This window comes from Phascolarctos cinereus, unplaced genomic scaffold, assembly GCF_003287225.1.
Source record: "Phascolarctos cinereus isolate Bilbo 61053 unplaced genomic scaffold, phaCin_HiC Scaffold_3;HRSCAF=262, whole genome shotgun sequence".
In the NCBI taxonomy this organism is placed as follows: Eukaryota; Metazoa; Chordata; class Mammalia; order Diprotodontia; family Phascolarctidae; genus Phascolarctos; species Phascolarctos cinereus.
In genome coordinates, this window is record NW_027555736.1 from 243493061 (window position 1) to 243520237 (window position 27177).

General features: G+C 40.3%; 1 protein-coding gene across 1 annotated transcript in view; it reads right to left on the bottom strand.

The window, feature by feature from the left end:
• Positions 1–25224, bottom strand: part of SGPP1 (sphingosine-1-phosphate phosphatase 1) — a 46556-nt gene extending 21332 nt beyond the window's left edge. Inside the window, exon 1 of the mRNA XM_020986517.2 lies at positions 24442–25224. Within this exon, the coding sequence (XP_020842176.1) occupies positions 24442–25122 (681 nt within the window). The 5' untranslated portion in view covers positions 25123–25224. The remainder of the gene's footprint in view (positions 1–24441) is intronic.
• Positions 25225–27177: the final 1953 nt, after the last annotated feature.

Sequence of the window (27177 nt, forward strand, 5' to 3'; positions counted from 1 at the left end):
AATATACAATATAATTTTATATGAACTCTACAATGTGAGGTTACAGATTGGTAAGTATTAGTCTAGCAGTGATACTTGTTGATATAGGTCATGAGGCCTTCTTTAATAAAAATTACTGAGAGGTGGGGGAAGGGTATAGAGAGGGAATCCCATGCCTCATAAGCATCTTCTATCCCAAACTGGAACTGTTGTTTCCCATTCAGTACTGACTACTTCCGCAAAGGAACCCTGGCAGATTTCCTGGCTATAAGATTAGTGGTCAGTTTCCTGAAACAAGCTTATTATGGGCTCCTTCTTGATCTACCCTCCCTGGTCAACCCAAAAAGACAGAGAAATAGAGACTACCCCAACAGGTCACCATTTTACCCAACGGTCCTACATGCTACTACTTAACTCCACCTGCAGTACAGTGGTAACAAATCTAATCTGAAGCTCAGAAAGCAGCACTCCAGGCTCTTGGAGTCCTTGCTGGAGGGGATGGACAGGAATCGTTAATTACTTTTCAAGGTATAGAAATAGTACTATAGAACAAATCTAGCTCCTTCCAGAATAGGAAGTTTGGATGTTCTAAGAGAAGGGTGCTAAGGGAGAAAGGCAGAGTTGGTTTAATATGTAGTGAGCTTTCATCAACCCTTTTTTCCTCTCTTTGGTCTCATCTTTGTTGGCCACTCTCATTTCTTCTCTGTCACTTGGCAGTTTCTTCCTTCAGTTTTTTTTTTAAACTAATCAAATGTTTTATTCTATTTGTATTTAACAAAAGGGTCATTAATGCAGGTCCCATAGGAGTAAAGACAAAATTGCCTGTAACTTTTCTTTGCCCAAAAAAAAGAGGGAGGAGGGGGAAAATTTAGGCTTAACATCTAGGAGAATGAACTACCAATTAGAGCTGCCTAAAAGGCAGAAATGTTTAAAGAACACAAACCATCTGGAGGTTTACCTAGAGAGATGGTGGGTCCCCCATCCTGGGAGAGCCTGACACAGGGGCTGAATGACAACTTGTTGGGTATGCTATAAAGTGGGGAATCCTTTCAGATATGGCTGGCTGCAGAGGTCCCTCTTCTAGCTCTCAAATTCTGTGATTCTGGTTTATGACCTGCCATCACTGGAGGGACTATCTATATCAGTGTGATCATGTATTCCTGGAGTAGTGGAATATAAAATTACTCATTCATTTATTCAACTGCAACTAATTAAATTCTTCCTGTTGGAAGACTATAAAGTCAAAGCTCCAGAACTGGAAGGCCATCTACTCTACTCCCTCATTTTACAGATAAGGAAAATTGAGGCCCAGGAAGGTCAAAAAACTTACCCTCAAATCACAAGCGCTAATGGTTAAAGGCAGAATTTGAACGGAGGTCCTCATTCCCAGCCAGTGTTCTTTCCACTGTAGAACTGGAAGGGACCTCATGCCATCCAATGTTCAACATAACTTGTCAAGTGGTCATCTAGCCTTTGAGTGAAGAAGAACGTATTAACTCCCAAAGCAACTACTCTGCTTTTGCAGAGCTCTCGTTGTTGGGAAAACTTTTCCTTATCACAATCCTAAATTTGTCTCTTTGTAGCTCATTCACATAGCTTCTTAGAGCCACAAGTGAGAGTTGGGTGACACATGGACACCAAGGGTGGATAAGGAGCCCTGAAAAGGGCTTGGCAAGCCGTCATTACCAGAGGTGCTAGGCCTCTCTGGACACCCCACATAACCCAAGAAGTTGTAGTATACACAGCTGCCACACCCCAGTAAACTGTCTTGGCAGAGGGACTAAACTAATTTGAGGGTAACCAATAGGCCTCAAACCTGCCTGTGAGTTAGGGGAATGTCTACCCCAAGCATGTGAAGACTTCCCTGGAAGAACGGGCAGATTAAAACAATTTGTTTCAACTGGTGAAGGTGACTGAAACAAGATCTGTGAAGTGCTAAGATCTTGATAAGACACTGAAGACGCCAAGGTCACTAAGATCTTGATAAGACATTGAAGACGTCAAGGTCACCCACTGCCTCTCAGGCCATCATCAGCCATTTTGACTTTTGAATTGCCACTGAACTTCTATGACTTTGGAAGAAATAGTGAGGCTGACAACTTTGTGTAACTCTGCCTCACCTAAATCCAATTCACTCAAAAATCAAGACATCACCCCATGATGTCACTGATCCTCTTTGAAAAAGGAAGGGTAAACAATATTGCTCCTGCTTCTGCCCTCCAGAGCCAAGGAGAACACATCTCTAATCCCTCTTCTACAAAAAACCCTTCACATATATGAAAACAATTGCTGCATCCTTTCATTAGTCTTCTCCCCAGGATAAACATCCTCAGTTTCTTCAACCAGGCTTCAGATGGTATGATCTCAAGGCCCTTCATCACCCTAGTAATTTTCTTTGGATGTTCTCCAGCTTATCAATGTGCTTCCTAAAATGTGGTGCCGATAAATGAACGTGATACTCTGGCTAATTAAAATATGGCCTTTGCTTTCAAATAAAGTTAGCATACAACATTGGATATTTTTAAATGTTAGTATGTTCAGCTTAATGAATAGTCATTCTCTGCTAACAAATCATAAAAATGTAGCAAACAGATGGAGATTATTATCCATAATAGTTTTTGTTTACATAACACTTCTAAAACACACATATTTTATTAATGTCTTTTGCTTGTATCAGTTATTTCTAATATACCAAGTTCCCCTCTCCCATCCCCCATGATTGAATCCCTTTTTGTAATAAAGAAATAGTTAAGCATAAATTCACAAAATATGTAGCACTTCTTAGAGCTAGAACCTAGAATGTTATTTGCAGAGCTGATCAACAAGTATCTAGAAATCACACGAGAAACTGCAGTGCCTCTTACCACGGGTGACACTGAGTGACTCTGGGTATTGTATCTGTTGATATAATATATAGTAAAGCCTTGGAATAGAGAAGGAAGAAGTAAGAAGGAGACAACAGATCAAATCTGGGTTCTCACACCTACCTTCAAAATTTGACTCTTTAGTATGATGAAGACATAAAACTAAAACGGCTAGAGGTAAGAGGTAGAAATGTTTTAAAGAACACAATCCATTTCACTTGCTGCCTGTCTCCCCCAATACCAGTAAGAAATTGAGTATTTATAAAGTGAACATTGGAGGGGGAAGGGTATCTACAACAACTGGTACTATCAAGAAAAAATACATAATGTAAACATAGCCACAAAAGATAAATGTAAAGCCTATAGTCGGTGCCAGTGAGTAACTTTAGAAGAAAAAATTCTAACCATTTATTACCCTAAGCTAATCATTTGAGAGTTTGAATTTACATCAACAAGACACAACTTGGTCTCCAGTCAGTCAGTTAACAAGCATTTATTCAGCCTCATGTGTCAGGCACTATGCTAAATGGTAGAGATACAAAGAGAGGCAAAAGATGGAGTGGCCCTTGAGGAACTCACAATCTCATAGGGGAGACAACAAAGAAATATGTACAAGCAAGCTATATATATAGGATAAATCAGAAATAATTAACTGAAGGAAGCCATTAGAATTAAAAGGGATTGGGAAAGGCTTCCTGTAGAAAGTGGGATTTTAGTTGGCTTTTGAAGGAAGCCAGAGGAATTAGGAAGCAAAAATGAATTCCAGGCATGAGGGACAGCCAAAGAAAATACCTAGAGCCATGAGATTGAGTGTCCTTTTTTCTGAAACAGCAAGGTCAGTATCATTGGATCAAAAAGTAAGAAGGGGAGGAAGTACAGTATAAGAAGATATGAAAGACTGGAAGGATAGGTTAAAAAGGGCTTTAAATACCAAATAGATGATTTCATATTTGATCCTAGCGGTGACAGGGAGCTGCTGGAATTTAGTGAGTATCCAGTTAACATGGTTGGACAGAGCTTAAGGAAACCAGAACACAGCCTGGTAGAATCTCCTGTTTTATATATATGTTCTAGTCTCTTTATTAGAGTTCTTTGGGGAGCTTTGTAGTACTGAACTTCAAGTCCTTGATTCAGAGAATGACTCACTTTCTACTCTATTTCTTTCATAATCATGCCATGACTAGAACTGTGCCCAAAGCCTTTCCTCTTTGGTAGCACCAGACTGAGATCACAGCCCATAGGCACAGTCTTCCAGAACTCAGGCACATCTCTGTGCCACAATGAGACACCAGAGAAACATACACTGGGAGCGTGGGAGAAAAACATGACATTAAAATTGTAAGGTCTGCAGAAGTATAAATCAGCATCCACAGTACTTACAATTACTATGCTGCTCAAAATACTGTGGAAAGGGAACAGATTCCAGCACTTTGGATAGGCTCTCTTTTTAAACACATTTTCCCATCAATTCCAAACTAATTCAAGAAGCATTTCATTAAGTGCAAGGTAGACAAAAAAAAAAAAGACTCCTGACCCAGAGCAGCTTAAATTCTACTAGGGGTGGGATGGGGATACTAGTAAAAAGATAAATTATACACATGATAATCTGAGAAAAAGAGAGTACTAACAGCTATGGGGAACAGAAAAGCCTTTCCATAGATGGCACAAGAGGATGAATACATTCTAGGTATGAGGGATCTCTAGTGAAAGAGACAGAAATGAGGTAGAGTGCTGAGTTGAATTCATCCTAACAGAGAGTAAATAACCTTTATTAAATGTAAATAAGCCACGCCTCTTTCCTTAAACTCTGAACTCACACTTCCCCAACTGGCTGATATACTTATCTTGCAACTGCTACCAAGAGTCCAAAACAGTCTAGATCCCTCCCATTCCAATAGTTCATTCCTAGAAATCACACAGTCATGTCTTACTCCAAGCATTTCATCTATTCTGAATAGTTGCTCCACATGTAGAACACCCTACTGCACCTAAACTAATCTACCTCATACTCACTCCAGCAACACCTTGCTATTCGTTGTTTAATAGTTAGTTGGTAAATTATAGTTACTGTACTTCTCCTGAACTTTTTTTTTAATCTCTCCAGTCTGCTTCTTTTTTTTTCCCAGCGCTTCCAATTTTCAGTGAAAATGTAATCAAATAAAAATCTGACTTGGGGTTTTAAAATGTAATCTTAATTGTACTAATATGGAAACAGTCACAAGTTACAGAGCAAATTGGCTTCTGCGAATAGTGAAAAGGAACTGTGGGTTGAGTCACTGTTTTATCCTTAACAAAAGGATTGCCACACTCAAAGGGAAGCATAAAAGATGAAAATCCAAGGAGAAAAAATCTGATCCACTGTGTTTCTTCTCAACTTCCGAAGCTCAACATTACTACTTGGGCGATGAGGACTGTTGAGTACATAGGTCTTATGCCCAAAGAAGAGGGTCCAGAGGCAGTTAGGCAGAGAAGTCGATAAAGTATAGTTCCTGTAATCCAGAAGACCTGAGTTCAAATTAACACTTATTAGCTGTGTGACCTTGGAAAATTCACAAGCTCTGACTGCTTCAGTTTCCCCATCTATAAAATGTGGCTAATATAACACTTACGTGGAAGGCTGTTGTGAAGAAAAAATGATTTAATATTTCTAAAGTACTTTGTAAACCTGAAAGTGCTATGTAAATGCTAGTTACCTTTCTAGCTTCTCAAGCTGCTACTGTGTGGAAGAGAGATGGTAAAAATGAGAGTTAAGGAGAGAACAGGTTATTGGAGAGCAAAGGTGAATGAAGAAGAGCAGAAAGGAGAAGAAAGGAAATAGGAAAGGTCTTTAATAGAAGATAAAAACTCAACAATGAAAAATAAAGAAATAATAAGGGAGAAATAAGGGGAGGAAAATATGAGAGAAGGAAAATATGAGGAGAAAGAAAATATGGCGGTGAAGAAATGATAGAAAATGTGAAAAGATCCCCATATGTTGGTTTAAAAAACTGGCAAACTGAAGGGGCAGAGTCAAGATGACAGAGTAAAAGCAGTGACTTGGGGCAGCTAAGTGGCACAGTGGATAGAGCACTGGCCCTGGAGTCAGGAGGATCTGAGTTCAAATGTGACCTCAGACACCTAACACTTACTAGCTGTGTGACTCTGGGCAAGTCACTTAACCCCAATTGCCTCACACAAAAAAAGAAAAAAGAAACCAAAAGCAGTGACTTGCTTGAACCCCTCCAAATACCTGTAAAAAGTGATTCTAAACAAATTCTAGGGCAGCAGAACCTACAAAAAGACAGAGTGAAAGAAATTTCCAGCCTAAGACAACCTGAATGGATGATAGGATAGGTCTGTTGCTCTATGCTGGGAGAGAAGTGCAGTTCAGTGTGGGCTGAGAAGGCAATGACAGGGCCCCAGCAAACCTGGAGTAGGCCTCAGAGGACTGAATCATGAACAGCTGTGGCTGTTTCCAGATTTTTTTTTTTTTAATTTACAAACGCCAAACACAGCTTAGAAGTTCAATGGAAAAGGTTTGTCAGCCCTGGGGGAGAGAGGAGTGTGGCCCAGCCCTAGCTCTAGCACAGCCCTGGGGCGGTGGCCAAAGACACTGGGGGAGATGGAGAGGCTGATCAGAGGGGGACTGCAGGGATCTCTTTGCTGGTGCTGAGGCAGGATTCCCTTGCTTTGCCTGTGCTTGGATCTGGGTCACAGTCCCAGGTGGTGGTACTGGGGCAAGGAGAAGCACTGGCATGGCAGACCTTACGGCATCAATGGAGAGAGAAAATCCTCCTCACAGTTCCAAGGCAGAAAAGAGTGCTTGTGATCACTCACAGACCAGAGCACAGGCCAGGAAAGGAGTAAATACCTCTCCTTTGATCACACCACCTTGGAAGAACTGAAAATTTACAGGTCCCTAGAAGTATCTCTGAAAACGGCTACACAAAATCCCTGAAGCTTGGGACAGTACACCCTCCACACTGGAAGCAGAGCTCTACCTTAACAAACAGTTAAAAAGTCAAGTAATTGGCTGAGAACATGAGCAAACAGTGGGAAAAAAGTCAGAATACAGAATCTTACTTTGGGTGACAAGATCAAAATATATAACCAGAAGGAGACAACACAGTCAAAACTTCTACATCTACAGCCTGCAAAAAAAACCCAGGAATTGGTCTTAGGCCATGGAAAAGCTCAAAAGGAATTTTGAAGATCAAGTAAGACAGGTAAAGGAAAAATTGGGAAGAAAAAGGAGAGAGATATAAGAAAATCATGAAAAATGAGTCAACAGCTTGGTAAAGGAGACACAATAGAAAATAATACCTTAAAAAACAGACTAGGCCAAATGCTAAAAAAGCTCCAAAAAGCCAATGAGGAGAAGAATTCTTTAAAAAGCATAACTGGCCAAATGGAAAAGAAGGTCCAAAAGCTCACTGAAGAAAATAATTCCTTGAAAATTAGAGGAACAAATGGAAGAGAAATTAAGAAACAATAAAACAAAGCCAAAAGAATGAAAAAGTAGAAGACAATGTGAAATATCTCATTGGAAAAACAACTGACCTGGAAAATAGATCCAGGAGAGATTATTTTAAAATTATTGGACTACCTGAAAACCATGATCAAAAAAAGAGCCTTGACATCATCTTTCAAGAAATTGTTAAAGAAAACTGCCCTGATATTCTAGAATCAGAGGGTAAAATAGCAATTGAAAGAATCCACAGATCATATCCTGAAAGAAATCCCAAAAGGAAAATTTCTAGGAATATTATAGTCAAATTCCAGAGTTCACAGATTAAGGAGAAAATACTGCAAGCAGCCAGAAACAATTCAAGTAATATGGAAACACAAGATTTATCAGCTTCTAAATTAAGGGATCAGAGGGCTTGGAATATGATTTTCTGGAGGTCAAAGGAGCTAGGATTAAAACCAAGAATCACCTACCCAGCAAAACTGAGTATAATCCTTCAGAGGAAAAAAATAGACATTCAATGAAACAGAGGACAACTTTCAAGCATTCTTGATGGAAAAGACCAGAACTAAATAGAAAATTTGGCTTTCAAATACAATACTCAAGAGAAATATGAAAAGGTAAACAGGAAAAAGGGACTTATTAAAGTTGAATTATTTACATGCCTACATGGAAAGATGATATTTGTAATTCACGAGACCTTTCTGAGTATTAGGGTAGTTGGAGGGAATATATACATACATATATCTCTCTCTCTCTACATACACACACACACACACACACACACACACACACACACACGGAGGGCACAGGGTGAGTTGAATATGAAGGGATGATACCCCAAAAATAAAATTAAAGGGTGACAGAGGATTGTACTGGGGGGAGGAGGAGAGAGAGATAGAATGGGGTAAATTACCTCACATAAAAGAGGCAAGAAAAAGCTCTTACGGTGAGGGGCAAGAGGGGGGAGGTGAGAGGGAATGAGTGAATCTTATTCTCATTTGGGTATAGAAATCTATCTTACCATATAGAAAAACAGGACGGAAGGGGATAATAGAAGGGGAGATGATAAAAGGGAGGGCAGATTGGGGGAGGGGTAATCAGAAGCAATCACTTCTGAGGAGGGACAGGGTCAAAGAAGAGAACAGAAAAGGGGGGGGCAGGATAGGATGGAGAGAAATATAGTTAGTCTTTTACAACATTACTATTATGGAAGTGTTTTGCATGACTACACATGTATAACCTATATCAAATTGCTTGTCTTCTCAATGAGGGTGGGTGGAGAGGGAGGAAAGGAAAGAATTTGGAACTCAAAGTTTGAAAAACAAATGTTAAAAACTTTTTTACATGCAACTGGGAAATAAGATATACAGGCAATGGGGTATAGAAATCTATCCTGCCCTACAGGAATATAGAAGGGGAAGGGGATAAGGTCGGGGGAGGTGATAGAAGGGAGGGCAGTTTCAGGGAAAGGGTATTCAGAACGCACATCATCTTGGGATGGGGGGAGGGGAAAGATGGGAAGAAAATTTGGAACTCAAAATCTTGTAGAAGTAAATTCTGAAAACTAAAAATAAATTCATTAATAAAAAAGATAAACTGGCAAACTGAATTTTGAATACGGTAAAATTTTGTTTCTTACATGAGCCAAAATGAAATAATTTATCAAAATTTCAAAAATAATTTCTAGTTTTTAAAGTAGAAAACTAACAACCATTTGTCAAATAGAGATATTACATACTTTAAATTTCTGATAAATTTTCTCATTTGACAGATATTTTATAACTATCTTTTTGCTCAGGGAATTGAATCCTTTAGCCTGCTAAATTTATTTATACACACTCTGAAGCCTTTGCATAACGAGATTGGGGGGGGGGGCAGTGGAAAGAAAGAAGAGATTCAGGACCTGTGATTTTCATTGTCATAGGGAATTCCCAACAAGGTAACCAAGACCAGGGCAGATGTGCAAATGCTTTGCAATTTACAGACTTACACAGAATGCATGGACTGCTAAGGTCATGTGACTTGCCCTGAGTCACACAGTCAGTTCGTGTCAGAGGTAAAGACTTGAATCCAGGACCTCCTGACTTTGAAGCTTGCTTTCTACTCACTAAGCCAGACCACTTCTCAATGGATTTTATCTTTTCCCCCCAACAAAAATCTTCTGTATAAGTGTAAAATTATTCAATTATTAATTCACAGAATATTAGGTAATAACTATTTTAATAATTTAAAATTTGTAAAATATTGTCCAAAGTGAAACCAAAATTGTCAGTATCATTCCCTGCTAATTAAAACCAGCTAAACCTAAATGAAACTAGTTGGATACTTTCAACTTTTTTAACCGCTATCTAATCTGCACAGAGCATATCCTATAAAGAGTGGGGACTAACTTATCGAAACATTTCCTTCAGTTATTGAACTAAACAGTTTTCTTATCCCCATGTATTCCAAAGTATACTATGTTTTCTACAAATATTTGCCATACATACTTGGGATTCACATAAGCAGCTTCCACTTTTGATTTTAAAGGTAACTGAAGGCTATTCTTAATTTCTAATTATCTACCTTGCATAATCACAACGAAATTATTCATAACATTTTAAACAATTATGATAAATAGCTATGTTTACTGAGGAGTCCTTTGTACCTCAACCCATATTGTACCAAAGCTTATACTGTATATTGAGTGTTGTGTAGGATATGGGGAAACTTTTACCTGTATCTACAGAAGCCTTTTAGAATGAATTTCCCATAATGATTCTAATATTAAAATAGCCTAGAATGTAAACTTCTTGTAAGTAAGGATAATTTCATTTTCTATTAATCTCCAGGACCTAGAACAATGCCTTCTTCAGTAACTTTAAAAGGTTATTGCTTAATTAACCTATCTAACCATTCCCATTCTATTTTTTAGTGAACTGCTTTATTTGACTTATGTATTACAGGAGTGGATAATATAGAGATAATAGAAACAAAAAGTAAAAAATTGAGTTACCTTAAAAATGAGCAAACTTTGAACAATAAAACAAAATAAATTTAAGCTTTCAGTGGAGCTTTATTTCTGAATGGGACAGCTTTCCTTCATTCACTTTTTAGCAGAGATACCAAGGAAGGGCTAAAAGGCAAAAAGGCAAGAGACAAATAAGAAAAAATAAAGAGTCTGGGTGATTCACAAAGTATAAGTTGTTGGAAAAATCCATTTAAGCTTTAGCTTAAAACTGCACTAAGACTTTTGGAAAACTGTGTATATAAAGGGCCCATGAATAACAACCGAGGGAGGTTTATTCAGAGAAGCTGTCAGGTCCCCATATCAACTTGATGTACAGGGCATAGAGATTAACTGAAAGAGCACCTTCCGTGGAGGTAGACATGTGCCCTGGCACCTTGTAAACTGACAGTAGACAGGGAATGCTCTGATTGGCTTCTAGTGTCTGGTGCCACCTTCCAAGAAGATTGACAAGTGCAGCAGGGAAGATAGATTCATTTCAGAAGAGCTGCCCCTCCAAATGTTCTATAAAAGTAAACTGTGAAACTACTTGGCCCTGTTTCAGGTGCTCTCTTTCCTTGGACTTCCCTCCCCTACCCAAAAGAAAATGGTGATTTGTAGAAGAAGCATATGGTCAGCAGTTATGTGTTGCCCGATTGGTCTGAGGTTCCTGGCTCTCAGGTGCCTGGCCAGTTTCTACTTTTGTTTCCTTTCCTGACAAGAAGTCAGAGAACTGAGTTCCTGAGAAAGGGCTTCCCATGCCTTGGGAGTTACTTCATAATAAACCCCCAAGTTTGAGATTCTGGCACCAGGTATCCTCAGTGGTATTCTTGGAGAAGAAATAAGAATGCCAATGTGGGCGATGGGGCTGGAAGACCTAAATCATATCAGGGTTGGGAGAGGGAAGCAGGAGTTACAGGCCTTGACAACCATTCCCTGTTATAGCAGTAAGTTACTCAAACCAAACAGGTCCAAGATGAAGGATTGCATCAGCTGCCTCCAAACTGTGTTTAGGTTCCAGAGAGAGCTTAATGGGCTAAATGCTTTATGTTTCTGTGGTTATTCATGGATTCCTGTGACTGCTTTGTATCCTAGGCATTTTCTGTGTTATGATAAAGGCTATCCTAAAGCCAAAGCCCATTTAGTGTATATACTGAGTGTTATATGGGCTGTAGAGAATCTTTTACCCACGTCTGCAGAAGCCTAAGCTTTATTTTGGAGATTTACCCAAAACAAAGCTCTGATGCCGAGGCAATAAACCAAAGAGAGAATGACCCTTTGAAGTCAGGCTTCCAGGATCAGATATACCATTCATGAGAGTCTATGTTTGGCGGAGGAGGCCTGCTACAAATATAACAACCAACTGTATTTCCCACTAGAAGTTACCTTGCTTAATTTTGGCAACTTTGTTCTAACTACATTTTGTCATGTCCTTAAAAACACTTTATATCTAAATTTAAATACTCAAAGATTACATGGACTTCCCACTACTATAGCAAACTAATTGCCTCATAATTTCAGAGAAATATTAATTGTGAACAGGAATATAAATCTGGCAAGAAATACATTTTTATATTATGAATAATTTATCAATGGTGGGAATAATGATTTAACTCTGAATATTACCTTCAAACTTTTTAATATATCCAAAAATACACATAGATCTATGATGTCATCAATGTAGGTATTCTCTCCATCGGTAGAGAATGCAGCTCATCCATGCCTGCCCATCTTGTCTATCATTATCCTAGGATCACAGATTTAGAGCTAAAAGGGACATTGGCAGTTATCTAGTTCACCTCCACCCCTATTTTACAGAAAAGGACCTGAAGACAGGAGAACTTAAATAATTTGCAAGGTCACAAAGGTAGTAAATGGTAGAGCTGGGATCTGAACTCAGGTCCTTTGACTCTGAGGGAGGAGGAGTTCCTCATTCTCTCCTGATAATAGGAGTATAACAGTGAAGCACTTGTCCTGACCCCCTGTCATTCCTCTCTCTTGCCACATGACCAGATCATCTTTTTTGATCATCCACTACCCTAATGCTATCCTTTATTCTAGCATTTTTTCAAAGGTTCTCATTTGTTTTATGTTGCTTCAACATAATCACTATGGTTTTTTTGGTAACACTTGAGAGACTGTAGTATTCCATGACTCAGTCATATTCTATATAACACTGGTAGGATGATGGTATTAAAACATGAACCTTTATTATATACTGATAGAGGAGCTATATCGATCTTTCAATTTCTGATTCAATTCAATACACATTTAAGTGCTACTATGTGAAAGGCACTAAGATAAAACTGAAACTGTCCCTCAAGAAACTTAATTGGGGAGGAAGTGTTACAGCAAAGGCACCATTTAGGAGGGGGCACCTGAACTGAGCCCTGAAAAATGTTAGGGATTCCAAGAGGCAGAAGTAAGATAAAGAACATTCCACGCATAGCTGGCGGAGTAGGAGATGGACAGAGCTCAGGAGAAAGAAAGGGATAGAAATCTAGATCTGGGAGTCATCGGCACTGTTGGGGAAGGGGGAGGAAAGGAAAAGGAAGGGGGAGATAAAGAAGAGGGCCCCGGACAGAATGCTGGGCTAATTAGGACATGGCTGATGACCCCACAAAAGAACCTGAGAAGTGGTTAAGTAGAAGAACTGGGATCATATGAACACAGATTTAGAGCTTCATGAGACCTTATAAGCCATGAGTCAAACTTCCTCTTTTTTACAAATGAGGAAACAAAGGTACATATAAGTTAAGTTTGTAAGTCAACAAGCACTTATTAAGCATTTATAAAGTGTCATGCATTGTGCTAAGGGCTTGGGATACAAAGAAAGGAAAACAATTCCTGTCTTCAAAGAGCTCCTATTCCTTTTTTTTTTTTTTTGCTTTTAGGCAATTGGGGTTAAGTGACTTGCCCAGGGTCACACAGCTAATAAGTGTCAAGAATTTGGTCTGAGGCCACATTTGAACTCAGGTCCTCCTGACTTCAGGGCCGGTGCTCTATCCACCGCGCCACCTAGCAGCCCCCAAAGAGCTCCAATTCTAATGAAGAATTTAGAATGCATTCTAACATGCAAAGAAGTACAAGGTATATAGAGGATAAATCGGAAGTAGGGGCACACAGCTATTAAATGTCTAAAATATGAGTTGAACTCAGGTCTTCCTGACTCAAAGTCCAGCCCTCTATCCTCTATACTGCTTAGCTGCCTCCTAAAAATAAGTGTTATCATAAAATCAAAGGAATAAGAAAATATGTAAGAGGAAGGGGTATGAAAAGCCATGGAAAGAGTAGAAAGGTGTAAGACTTAGAAAAGGTCTTGAATTTGTCAACTAAGAGAAAGCTCATTAAATACTGGATCCAGAGCAAAAGAATGGGCATGAGCTAGGATGTGAATCTAAGTTAAAATCAGGAGAAAGGTATAAATTATGCTTCGAAGCTAGTGAGAGAAGACCTGGAAGGAAAGAATATGCCTGCAGGGAATAGTAGGGTACGGTGCTAAGAACTCCACAGCCTCACAAGACCATCTGGGGAAAAATGGGAAGATTGGATGGAAAAATATTTTGGACAGATTTTGGGAGAAGGAAACTTTGGATGGTCTTTTCCACATCCCTTACCAGCAAGTAATCCTTAAAGGACAAAATCAGATTGATTTTTAGGACCAGTCAGAATCAGTCCATTATGAATTCTGGGGCCCGAAAATCCATAAAAATCTACACTTTATGCTGATGCCAGAAACTCTTTTACCAGGGAAAAAGTTTTTCATTATCTACTTAGAGACAAAAGACTTAAAACATAAATGCATGTTTAAATTAATACTTGAGCGTGAATAGAGTGATAATTTAACTGAAGCTCAAGGACGGATAAAAAAACATCCTAATCATGTCATCAGATTCCTTCCCTTTTTTGACAGGAGGAGGAGGAGAAGATATTTAATATAAGCAGAGAATTGGTTACAGGAAATGGAAAGAGGGATTCACATCACAATAGTAGTCCAAGGATGGGAAAAAAGACAAAACCTCTCAGAAAGCAAGTTAGTCCAAGGTTAGCCTTTTACCTTCCATTTGGCATAGAGAAAATAGAAGCCAGGTACTAAGGTATTTTTTAATGCAGCTTCACATGATTTATGAGGTTTTTTACCTTTCTCTTAACACATCAAATAAAGGACTTTTGTTCCCAGGGAATTCATTAATCAAAATATCACTGTAGTATAGCTGACTCTCATACAGCTTATTACACATCGGTGATTTTTTCCCCTTTTTTGTAGGTTCCAAAGATCTATTTTACTTCACAGAAGACTGTCTTGTTTGTCTGTCTGTCTGTCTGTCTGTCTATCTATCTATCTATCTATCTATCTATCTCCTTCTTTAAATAAAGTTAACATGTAAATAGCAACATTTGAGATTTTTTTTTAGGTGTCAGAAACCTCTAGGGTGGGAACTTTCTTGACCACTGCTAATAGGAACTTGCCAATAACTTTTATACTTGGAGTGTGGCCTGAAGCTGAGAGGCTGTCCTTTGCCCATGGAAACTAATTAAGTGTCAAAGCAAGGAAGTGAACCCTAATCTTCCTAACTAGAAGTGTAGAACTATCACCCAAGCCATACTGTCTCAAAACTTTATTTTTACTCTGTGCTAAATTAAAAATTTTCTAAAATTTATCACAATCCTCCTAGTCCTATTAAGCATAGCAATGGAGTACCAGATCTGCAGTACAGTTAAAATTCTACCTCCAATACTTGCTGGCTATGTGACCTTGGGAAGTAACTTAGCCTCTCTCAGTTTCTTCATTTGTAAAATGGGGATAATAATAGCATCTACCTCACTGGTAGGTGAAAATATAATGAGATATTTTGAAGCCCTTTGCAAATATTAAGGTGCTATTTAAATGCTAGTTATCATGAGGATGAAATGAAATTCTATCTGTAAGGGGCTTTATGAACTTTTACACACTATATCTATGTGTGCATATACACACACACAGAGTTAACTTTTTATTACTGTAAGACTCTTCCACTGTTTTCATCTTTCTTTTTAACTTTTTCTTTCTTCCTAGTTTTTCATGACTACCTAGTCCCATGCCCTTCTCCCACTTTGGAAAGATCTGAATGGTGGTTTAATCAGCATAGATCTTAGAACTATTCTTTAATATTTGAATGCTGTCACTATATTAAAATATTAAGAGTGTAGACAGTTCTTGCTTTACATAAATTTGCATTATACAAATTTGACTTTGCAAAAAGAATTCTGAAAGAAATCCATATTCCAAAAAAACACCTAGGTTAATTTTACTGTACAGTACTGTGCCTCCTACCCATCCACTTGGCACTCAAACCTTCCAAGTCAAAGCAGAAGAACAGACGATGAGAGAGACCACCACTGGCTTGGCTTGAGACTTCCTGCAAGGACAGAGGAGACCTATGCCCTGTTCTGCCCACCCACCCATGTTCACTCCACTCTTCCAGTGTATTTCTTCTGTCTCAGCTTGGGTTCTGGGCCTCCACTCCCCGGTTACCAGACCTCTCCTGTTTGTGTCTGGCTCCAAGGTAGCTGGCCCCACCTCCACTCCACCCCTCCTCCAGCTCTGGCTCCTCTTTCTGACCCCTGCTATCCCTGAACCTAGTGCAGACCCCCTCACTCCACCAGCTCCTGGGTCCTCTTCTTACCTTCTTCAACTCTCCCTCCCTTCCTGGCCTACCTCAGCAGGCAAATTTACATTATGTAAAAAAAATCACTTTACATAGAGGTTTGTGAAAATGTCCATTTACATAAAACAAGAACTGTCTTATTATAACCAATTCTATTTTTTTAAACTTGTACTATACCACTCTGGGCCTCAATTTTTTTCATCTATAAAACAAAAATATTTAAATAAATGATCTGTAAAATCACTTCCAGGTCTAGATCCTACGGTACTAGAACATGCTTAATGCTGTGCCTATCCTTTAAAAGGGAATGTAAGAACTGGTCTTGCATAATTGAAGCCACATGATAAAAATATACAGAAAATACACATATATACATATATGAGCTGTACATGTGATATATATGTATATATGTGCATATAGATATCTCACAATTACTGAAATTTATATACTTATAATACCTGTGACACTATTTGCCATGGTTATACCTAACTGGTAGATTCATCTTAGATCCCAGTGTTTCCGAGTTGGTAGGAACCTCAGAAGCTATTTACATGATTTAAAATACAGAGATGAGTGATTCCTAATGAAGGATGATGGAAAGCCATTTGGGTAAAGACAAAAGGAAACCGAAGTAATTTTCCTCATTGGAGTATATATACTACAGACCACTTGAGCAGAAAAAGGAGTAAGATGAGGAGCCTGTATAACTGATTACAAGCCTTGCACAGAGGCAAAGTATAACAATGATAGGAGACTCCAATTATACAGAGATTGCCTGGAGTTCTTTCTCTGCCCAAATGGTCTCCAGTTCATGCCATATTAGGATCAGTTGAAAGATCTGGTTATATTTAGCCTAGAGAAGAGATGACTCAAAGGAGAGGAAGGATCATGATAATGATGTTCCAGTAGTTGAAGAACTATTACATAGAAGAAGGACTAAACTAGGCCTCAACAGACATTACCAGAAACAATGGGTAGAAGTTACAAAAAAGAAAATGTAAGTTTGATGTTGGGAAAACTTTCCTAGTCATTGTTGTTGCTCAGTCATTCAGTTGTGTTTGACTCTCCATGACCCCATTTGGGGTTTTCTTGGCAAAGACACTGAAGTGGTTTGCCATTTCCTTCTCTAGGCAAATAGACAAACAGAGGTTTAATGACTTGCCTGCGGTCACATGGCTGGAAAGTGTCTGAGGTTGGATTTGAACTCAGGTCTTCCTGGCTCCAAGTCTAGCACTCTAGCCACTGAGCCATCTAACTCTTTCCTAGTTATTGGAGCTATCCAAAAAAATGCAATGAAGTCCTCTGGGGGGAGGGAGATCCTTTTCCTTAGAAGTTTTCAAATAGAGGACAGATGCATACTTGCTATGTGTCAAGATATTAGGAGACACCCTGTTTTCTAGAGCTAAGACCCAGCAAGCAGGCTGTGCCCTGAGCTTGGCATAACAACAGTCCTTTGCACTCACCTTCTAGAACTGACGATCTACAAGCTCTGGCAAGCACCAACAGGCCCAGACATGAAGCCCTGCTACGAATGGATTTTTTGTCACTAGACAACCTTGCCTTACTGTTACTGTTGTGCCTCACTACTCTTGCTACACTACAGTGTTTGACTCTTTGGTTAGCCACAAACGTACAAATCAAGATTCAGCCCCACTGCCTCAGGACCTTCCATTAAGGGCAGGGCCCTGGCACACACGTCTAATCTGCCTCCTCGCTTGCAAGCCATTTCCCTCAATTTGAAATTAAACTTCTGTTTGATTCCAGACTCTCCTGTCTCTAACCTGCTTTGCTCCACTTCAGCCACCAAGGGGTAGAGGCCAGTTCAGTCCAGTTGATATTATGTCACAGTGGGAATTCCTTTTCAGTTTGGGATTGTGGGATTCCAATCTAACCTATACCTGATCAAGAATCTTCTCTGTAATATGCTAGCAGTCACCCAGCTTTTGCCAGAAAACCTCTAGGCAAGGAGAAACTACTATCTCCCCAGACAGCACATTCCACTTTTAAAAATATCTAATCGTTTGGAAGCTTTTCCTCAGATGAACCCTAAATCTGTTTTTCTGCAATTTCCATCCATTAAAATCAGTTCTTCTCTCTGGGAGCAAGCAGAAACTATTATAAACATTAGCACATGTACCTGTGACAGAGAAGTTGGGTCCAGAAGCAAACAGGAGAAAGAAACTTTTATGGACTGAATTTGGGAAAGTGCTTTTAACAATCCCAACCTCTTCATAAACAAAACCAATGTGGCCAAGATTAGAAGGAAAGCAGGAAACTGGTGGGGAAATTTTTTATAGCTAGTTTCTCTTATATTCTCAAATATATGGAGGATATGAATAGTCAGTTTTCAGAAGAAGAAACCAAAGCTATCTATAATCATGTGAAAAAAATCTCTAAATCACTACTAATTAGAGAAATGTAAATTAAAACAACTCTGAGGTACCACTCCATACATCAGATTGGCTAATACGACAGAAAAGGAAGATGATGAATGCTGAAAAGGGAGGTAGAAAAATTGGGACACTAATGAACTATTTGGTGGAGTTACTGATCCAATCATTATAGAGAGCAATAGAGAACTATATTCAAAAGGCTATATGATATGAAAGGATATGATAATTCATACCCTTTGACCCATCGATACCACTACTAGATCTGTATCTCAAAGAGATCAAAGAAATAAGAAAAGGTTCTATACATAAAAATATATTTACAGCAGATCTTTTTGTGGTGGCAAAGAACTAGAAAGTGAAGGGATGCCCATCAACTAGAGACTGGCTAAACAAGTTGTGGTATATGATTGTGATAAGAATACTATTGTGCTATAAGAAATGACAAGCAGGATGATTTCAGAAAAACCTGGGAAGACTTACATGAACTGATGCAAAGTAAAGTGAGCAAAGCCAGGAAATCACTGTACACAGTTAACAGCAATACTGTATGATGATCAACTGTGAATGATATTGCTATTCTCGGCAATATGATACAAGGCAATTCCAAAGGGCTTATGATGAAAAATGCTATTCACCTCCAGAGAAAGAACCTATGGGCTCTAAATGCAGATAGAAGCATACTTTTTTACTTTCTTTGTTTTTCTTCCTTTCTTTTTTGGTTTCTGTTCTCTTTTGTAACATGGCTAATATGGAAATATGCTTTGCATGCCTGTACATGTATAATCTATATTAAATACTTGCCTTCTCAAGGAGGAGGAAGGGAGAAAATCTGGAACTCAAAAAATTATTTTAAAAAAGAATATTAAAAATTGTTTTTACATGTAATTTAGAAAACAAAAACAAAATAAAAACATTCTTAAACAGTCCCAACCTCTTTCCTAGTACCAGAGAAAGATGGAGAAGAAAAAAGCCCCTAACCCCACACATTGTTTTAGCACAAATGTTCTCCCAGTGATACTACATGTAAGTACATCTTTCCAAGCATCAAAATTGTGGACAACTGAGGGATTAATGGCAGATAAAGTAGCCGACAGTATTGTCCAAGGATTTAAAAACTGCCATTAAAGATGTGTTTGAGAAAACATATGATTGGAAAAGAAAGTTAGATAGCACAAATGGACAGTATGAGTCCTGCACTGATATCAATGACAGGTAATAAGACCCAGAGGAAGACCTTCAGCACATAGGGCAGATCATCTGTAACAGAGCTATGGGAGAACACGACCCAGAATTACATAGGATGAGAAAGCATGAATGTGTTGCACTATACATATAAGGAAGAAATAGCCGTGTTCATGAGACTGTACAACTACTGAAGAATTATAATTTTAACATTTATATAATGCTTTCAAGTTACAAAGTGCTCTATCACACATCATCCCAATTGATCTTATCGACCTTGTGGAGATGATAGGGCGTGTTATTTTTATAATCGCTACTTTACAGGAGAAGTTATTACTGAAATACCAAAAAAATTAACTTTTGCTACTTCTTGCATTTTCCTTTCCACACATGGATCCCAAGCACTGTATTATGTCAACTACTATGGTGACTGGCTTTTAGGGTTAACTTTGTATTTTATTTTGTTGTTTTGCTATTTTAGTTTTCTATTTTTAAAATCTGTTGAAGTTGATGATGGGATAAAAGCATAAGTTTTTGGAAGAAGCAAAAACTGTTATTTACACTATCTCTTTGGGAAAAACTTCTTAGATGAAATGTGATGTGAGAGGGTTTCTTATATATACCTATGGAAGGGGCAGCTAGCTGGTGCAGTGGATAGAGCACTGGCCCTTAAGTCAGGAGGACCTGAGTTCAAAATCCAACCTCAGACCAAACAGAGTTAAGTGACTTGCCCAGGGTCACACAGCTAGGAAGCTTTTCAGGCCAGATTTGCACTCAGGAAGATGAGTCTTCCTGACTCCAGGTCCTGTACTATATCCACTGTGCCACCTAGCACATAAAAATCACAGTTAAGTGCCTGACAATAAGTAAATATTAAGTGACACGTTCATAAAGAGAAATGTGCTTTCCAATTCATGTTGCACACAAATCCAACTAATAAAATAAGAATAGTAATCCCTAATGTTAACATAAGGTAACGGCTGTCAAAATTATTCATCCCAGAACCACCCCTGTCAATGACTGTACCAAATACACTAACACAAAAAATTTAAAAAATAAAAATAAATCCCGCCCCATTAACTGCTTGAGGCACTACAGTTTCAGTCTCCTTGTGATGTCACAAATAACTCGTAAAGGCTAGCAAATCAGGAATGCAGACTTAAATAGGACAGCAGCCCAAATGACAGCAGAGGATTATTTCCAGAGCCAAGAGAAATTTCTCCATAGGATTAAGGAGGGTGGGGCTCAAAAAGGAATACTGTTGGTTGGGGGAATCAATATTTTTTCCTCAAAATTTATTTCTGGAATATATCCACAAAGGAAATAATGCAGGTAAATGTATACACATAAAAGTTCAGTCATTTTGTGCAGGTGTCAAGGATGTAGAATAAATGGGTTCAATGAATATAAGATTAGGAAAGGCTAATCAAAAAAACTTCAAACACATTCAATCTTGAGTAGAATTTTGACAGCAGAAAGAAGTGTTATTTCAGATAAGGTAAAAGGGATGGTATTATGATAACTCAACTTCGAGAACAGAGCCCATGGGAAATAGATACACAGAAACAGAAAACAGAGCCCAGCTGATGAACAGAGGGCTTTCAAATCAAACTTGTGAACTATGGGTTCATGAAGCATTTTTTTTTTTGCCTTCTGATTCCTATCTTAACAATTTTAAGGTAAGAATTCCCTTTACCATCCATCCCTAGAAACATGAAAACCTTGTGAGTAGTACCAAAGTAGCTTACCTGCTGTAGCATTTCAAGAAAAGACAGAGCAAGCACATGGCTTTTCACTTCACTAAAAGACTAGAAAGCTATAAAGATCAGGCAGGTTTTTTCTACTGCAGTCACACGCTGGTACTGATAGAACTTTCACTACATGAACTTTCAAAATGACAAAGTTAAATCTTTCTTCAAATGCAAAAGCATTTATTTTTGAAAACAGATTTTTTAAAATGTAAAGGTTTTAAAACTAATTTTACAAGGCTTATTTTTAGTAACTTTAAAGTCAATAAAAGCCTTCATTATAACCACCCCCCAAAAAAACTTAAAAGGTCAATTTACAAATAAAATATACTAGGTCGGACAAAAAAGTTGCACCTTGATTCAAATAAACCTGGTGTCCAAATATCAAGATTTATGCTCCATAAATGTTAGTATCTAAAGACCAGTGAACAGCATTTGCTCTGCATGAATGGACAAAAACACAACTAGTCTTTCTTACCTGTTAACATGAATAGAACACAAATAACTACTGAATGAAGGCAATTAAGAAGAGGTTCTTCATAGAAGTACCGTACACAATGTAAAAAGAAAAGACTTAGGATGGACACAAGACCTATCTTCAAGTGTCTGAAGGGCTATAATTAATGTGGAAGAAGGGTCAGACTTGTTTTGCTTAGCCCAGAAGCCAGAACTAAGATCAACAGGTGTAGTTAGATAAAGGTAAAATTTAGGCTCGATATTAGAAAAAACTCCCTAATAGAGCTATCCAAAAGAGGAATGGGCTGTTTTAGGTGGTAGTTTGTTTTTCCTCACTGAAGGCCTCCAAAGACCAGATGATTACTTGAAGGGTACATAGTAGAGGGGATTCTTGGTCAGGGAGGTATGGGATTTAACTAAATGGCCTCAGAGGTCCCTTCTACTTCAGAGTTTCTAGGATTCTGTGATGCAAAAATACGAGTTTAGGAAAAACAAAAGTAAAAGCCCATCAACAGATATAAGTAGCATTCCAAGACATTCTAAACCCCATTCTTCAATGACTAAGCTTAAATTAGGAAGTATTAATTTTACTTTGAAAGATTTAGTGTTCACCTACACAAGCAAAAAGATGTGAACACCACTTTAAGATCTGAATTATCACTTAAAAACTGCCACCTACACAGCAGAAATCTGTTGCCATGTGTGGTGGATAGATCACTAACAAGTTAGAATCCTGCTATTAGCATAGTGAATGGGACTCTGTACTGGAAGTCAGAAGAGCTAGATTCTAGTCCCAGCTCTGTCAAACATTACCTTTGTTACTACTTTCTGTGTGGCCCTGACTATGCGGCTCCACTTCTCCAGGCTTCTGTCTCCTCAAGTCGTAAAATGAGGTTGATTAGACTACATATAAAATTCTGTAAATAAGTGATTAATGTTGAGAGATATTTTTATAAGCTATTGTTACATCAACAGAGATATACTAGAATACATAGGAGAAATTATTTCATCTACCAGTATCAATCAAATCTATGATATAGTGAGGCAGATTTTAATGGGGGTTTTAGTGAGAATGCATCCCTCAACTTTAGGTGATTTGTTTGTTTTTTGAAACAGCAAAAAGAAAATAAAAGTTTGCATCGTAAGAAAGATCATCCTATTAGATATAATATAATGCATTTTGCTGTTAAAGCTTGATTGGTCTGCAGTACCTCTTTAGAATTTAGGAAAGGGCATAAAAAGCAGACATAACATTCTACACATGTACTTTATGAGGGAAAAAGGTGGTTATAAAAAGAGGAACATTTATGAAGAAGAAAAAAGGCAGTACAGGAGGGCAAATGGGATAATCAATTTTAAAAATCCACTCTTTGGAGAAAAGTTTGTCCATATTCTTAAGTAACCAGTCTAAATAAGAACCATATTTATTATCCAATCTGTGGATTCCTTAAAATTATCATAGCATAACTAGTTTGAAGTTGGAAGGCACACCCTACTCAAAATACATTTTTTAGAAACACATTTTACAGATTCTGCAACAATAAAAAGTAGTTCAGCAAATTAAACTAGTGATCCAGAAGTAAAATGTTCTTAGCCTATAAGCAAACCACCACACCCCTTTAAAAAACAGTTCCCAAGTCTACTGTATTTCATGAACTCTAAGTGCATTTTCAGTCTGAACTGAACTTCAGTTCTTCATAGTATGCCTAGTATTAACATTCCTGACTTGTAGAAGTACATTTTGAAATTATACTCCGGTTGTATTGTCACAGAAAAGAAAGCCTTTGCATCTTAATTCATCTCATGGGCTGAGTCATATTGCTTGGGTCTTAACTTCACCAATTATCCTAAGAGTTCGGACATTTATGTGTCTTCCCTATGTAAACTTAATCTAGGATCAGAAGTTTTAGTAAGAGCATCTCAACAAGAAGCCCATTAGCATATTTAAGAACTTTTCGCTTCCCTGAAATCTACGGGAAGATTTGTTTTTTTGATGTTGGGACCTATAAGTTGCTCCTACAATAATTACTCATTGACTGGCTGCAAACCTACGGGAAGGAGAGCATTTGGAAGGAGGCTTGTCAAAACTCAAAGGTGCAAAAGTATGCAACTTAATGCGGCGGGTTTCAACTAAACTCCCCACCCTCCCCATCCCCGTCTCTCCTCATTAGAGCCTCCACGCTTCCCTGATCCCTTCAGTCTGCTAGGCTCAAATCCTGCAAGAAGCTCTCCCTAGTGCTTAATCTTAGTGTCTTCCCCCAGAGAACAATCCCAATTTATCCTGTAAAGACCTTGTTTGCACCTAGGTTTTGGGGGGCTTTTTTTGCACCGTGGTTTTCCTCCACGAGACTGTGAGCTCCTTGAGAGCAGGGATTGTCTTTTGCCTTTCTCCGTATCCCCAGCACATAGCTCAGTGCCAGGCACAATGCTTTAGTTGACTGACTTCTCAAACCACATACGAACTCCTCCTCCCCCCCAGTTCAACCTCAACCATACAGCCCGATACGAATCGGACCCCAAGCAAACCCTGTCCTTCCAGGAAGACAGAAACAGATGGGAGGGGAAGGGACGAGAAGGTACTGGACCAGATGGGAAGCGGAGGCAAGAGAAAAGGGAATGAAGAAGAAGGGAACGGAAAGGACGGGCAAGGAAAAGAGCAGAAAAGAAAGGAATAGGGAAAAAAGAGAAAGGGAGGGAAGAGCAAAGAAGGGAGGGAGTGGGAAGGGCACGCTTACCTGCCAGCGGCCGTAGGTGAGGAGGACCAGGGAGATGGGGATGGCTGTGCCAGACATGGCATGGGTGGAGGGCATGCTGTATTCCGAGTTATAGAAGACCTCTAACTTGACCACGGGCGGCGAAGCGGGCCGGGGCCATCGGATGACGTCTTTGGCACACTGGCCCAGGTACATGACCAGGACCCACATGATCACGAGCCTCCGGCCCACCAGGGCATCCAGGTTCCAGATCCAGAAGGGGAAGAAGGTGATGTAGAAGAGCTCGTTGCCCAGCTCGGTGCCAAAGGAGAACAAGTAGAAGAGGAGCCAGTTCCGCACTCCGTACACTTCCCCTTCCTCCCCGGTGAGGGAGTTGCGCCGCAGACCCTGCACTCTGCTGTGGACGGTCGCCTCGCTCCCGCGCTCCCCCGCCGTGGATGTGGCCGTCGCCGGCTCCCCGCCGGCCTCCGGCAGCCCATTCCTCACGCCGTTCCTGGCGCCGCAGCCTCGCCGCTTGCCCCCGCCGCCGTGCGGTTTGCGGCCGCCCCCCTCCTCCCGGGCCGTCCCCGGCTCCCCCCGCGGCGCAGCGTCCGCCCCGGCCGGCCGCGGCTCTTCCACCCCGCACAGCCGCTGGAAGCTGGCCACTTTCTGCGGGTCCCGCAGGCAGACCAGCAGCGCGGCCAGGCGCTGTCTCAGCGACATGATAGCGGGATCCCCCGGCGCTCTCGGCGCTGCCGGACCGCCCTGCCCGGGGGTGGGGTGGGGGCTCTGTCCCGGCGCCGCGCAGGCGGCGGCGGCGGCGGCGGCTGAAGCGCGAGCGCGAGCGGCCGCAGTGCCTCCCCCCGCCGGCTCGGTGGTTCCGCCGGGTGACGACAGCGCCCCAGGCCTCACCGGCGGCCGCCCGCGCGCCCGCCCTCTCCTCTTCCTCTCCCCCTCCGCTCCCTCCTCCCCCGCCCTCTCCGCGCCGACCTGGCCGCCGCCGGCGCTGCTCGGACAGCACGCGCTCGCGCGCCTCCCGCCCGTTCTCTCCCCCACAGCAAGGGCGGGGGCGCGGGCCGGGGTGGGGGAGGAGTGCGTTTCTGCGCCGCGATTGGGGGAAGGGATTGCTGCTCCGCGTGGGAGGGGCGGAGGGAGCGGGTTGCTCGGTCGCTGCCTAGTCTTGGTTCTTGGTTTTTGCTTTACTTCCAAGCCTCGAGAGGCCACGCGGGGCGGGCGCGATACAATTGGCCGTACTGTACCGGGGCGATTTGCTTCGACAAATAACTGTATCGCTTCTCTTGTCCTCGCCTCCCTCCTGGCCCTTGTCCCCAAGCTCACAGGGTTCATTGGTTTCATTTTGTAGGAGGCTGGAGAAGAGGAGTCACAGCAACCTCGGCGCCGGTTTGGGGGTGCCGCTGGAAGAGGGAACAGGCCCTACGCTGACCTCACTGCAAACATCGAGGTGCCTTTGCACCTCTTACTGATGTAGAGGCAAAGGCTAAGCAGGACTGAGGAGAGTAACTAGCACGCACCCGCCGCCTGCTATGACGTGGGTGACTTGCAGTGGATGTCTCTAAAGTGCTAACTTGTAACCGCGAAGATGAAAGCAACATCGGAACTCTGGAATTTACTGCACTAGAAGGCTCTTGTGTGGAACGCTTCACTTAGAAGACAGCTTCTGGGGAAAATAAATAAATAAATGAATGAATGAATGAATGAATGAATGAATGAATGAATGAATGAATGAATGAATGAATGAATGAATGAATAAAAGAGCTTCTGAATGGGGGTTGGGGGAGGGAACGACCCCCGGTTTTCAAAAAGTTCATTTCAAGAAAAGGAGCTTGTGGAGGTATAAATACCTTTGACCAGATGAGGTTTTGGCTCCACAAGCTTAAGGCATGTTTGTTTCATGGAACTGGCCAGTTGGCCCAGACTGGAATGTATGATAGGTACAGTTTCCCATTCAAAAATTCGTTTAGCTGAAGGCACTGCAGTGATGACAATAGCCTACATATGGCACAAAGTGCTTTAGCGCTTTTGATCTCATTTGATCTGACAGCCCTGTGAAGTTAAAGATGAATATTAACCCAGGTTTACAGATGAGGAAACTGAGACTGAGAGGTCGAGTTGCTTGTCGTGGTCAAACAGCCAGCAAGTATCTGAGGCAGGATTTGAACTCAAATCTCCCTGACCCTATCCACTGAGCCTCCTAGCTGCAATGCAGATATGCAGAACGTGACTGAAAACTTTGAAGAAATTTTTGGATTTGGATTTGCTAAATCTCTTTCAGAGACAATATGATAATTTTTACTTGAAAATCCCTGTCTTCTAAAATCCCAAAATATTAGTTCTTTTGCTTTAGTTGAGTAGTAAGAAAAACATTTACCTGTAAAGGAGAACCAATCTTTAGTTTGAGCTCTGCTGTTAACTGGCTATGTTATCCTGGGCAAGTCACTGAGCACTTCTGGGCCTCAGTTCCATCCTTTGTAAAATATGGAGTACAGATAATATTTTAAGTTACAATTAGGGAGAGACAGTCTGAATCCATTTCATCACTGTGAGGGAACTTGAGTGAACACCCCTAAGAGGCAGAGAAAACTATTTAGTTGCTCAAGAAGTGTCTTTTTTTTTTTTTTTGGCTAGGCAATGGGGTTAAGTGACTTGCCCAAGGTCACACAGGTAATAAGTATCAAACTGTCTGAGGTCAAATTTGAACTCAGGTCCTCCTGACTCCAGGGCCAGTGCTCCATCCACTGCACCACCTAGCTACCAGGT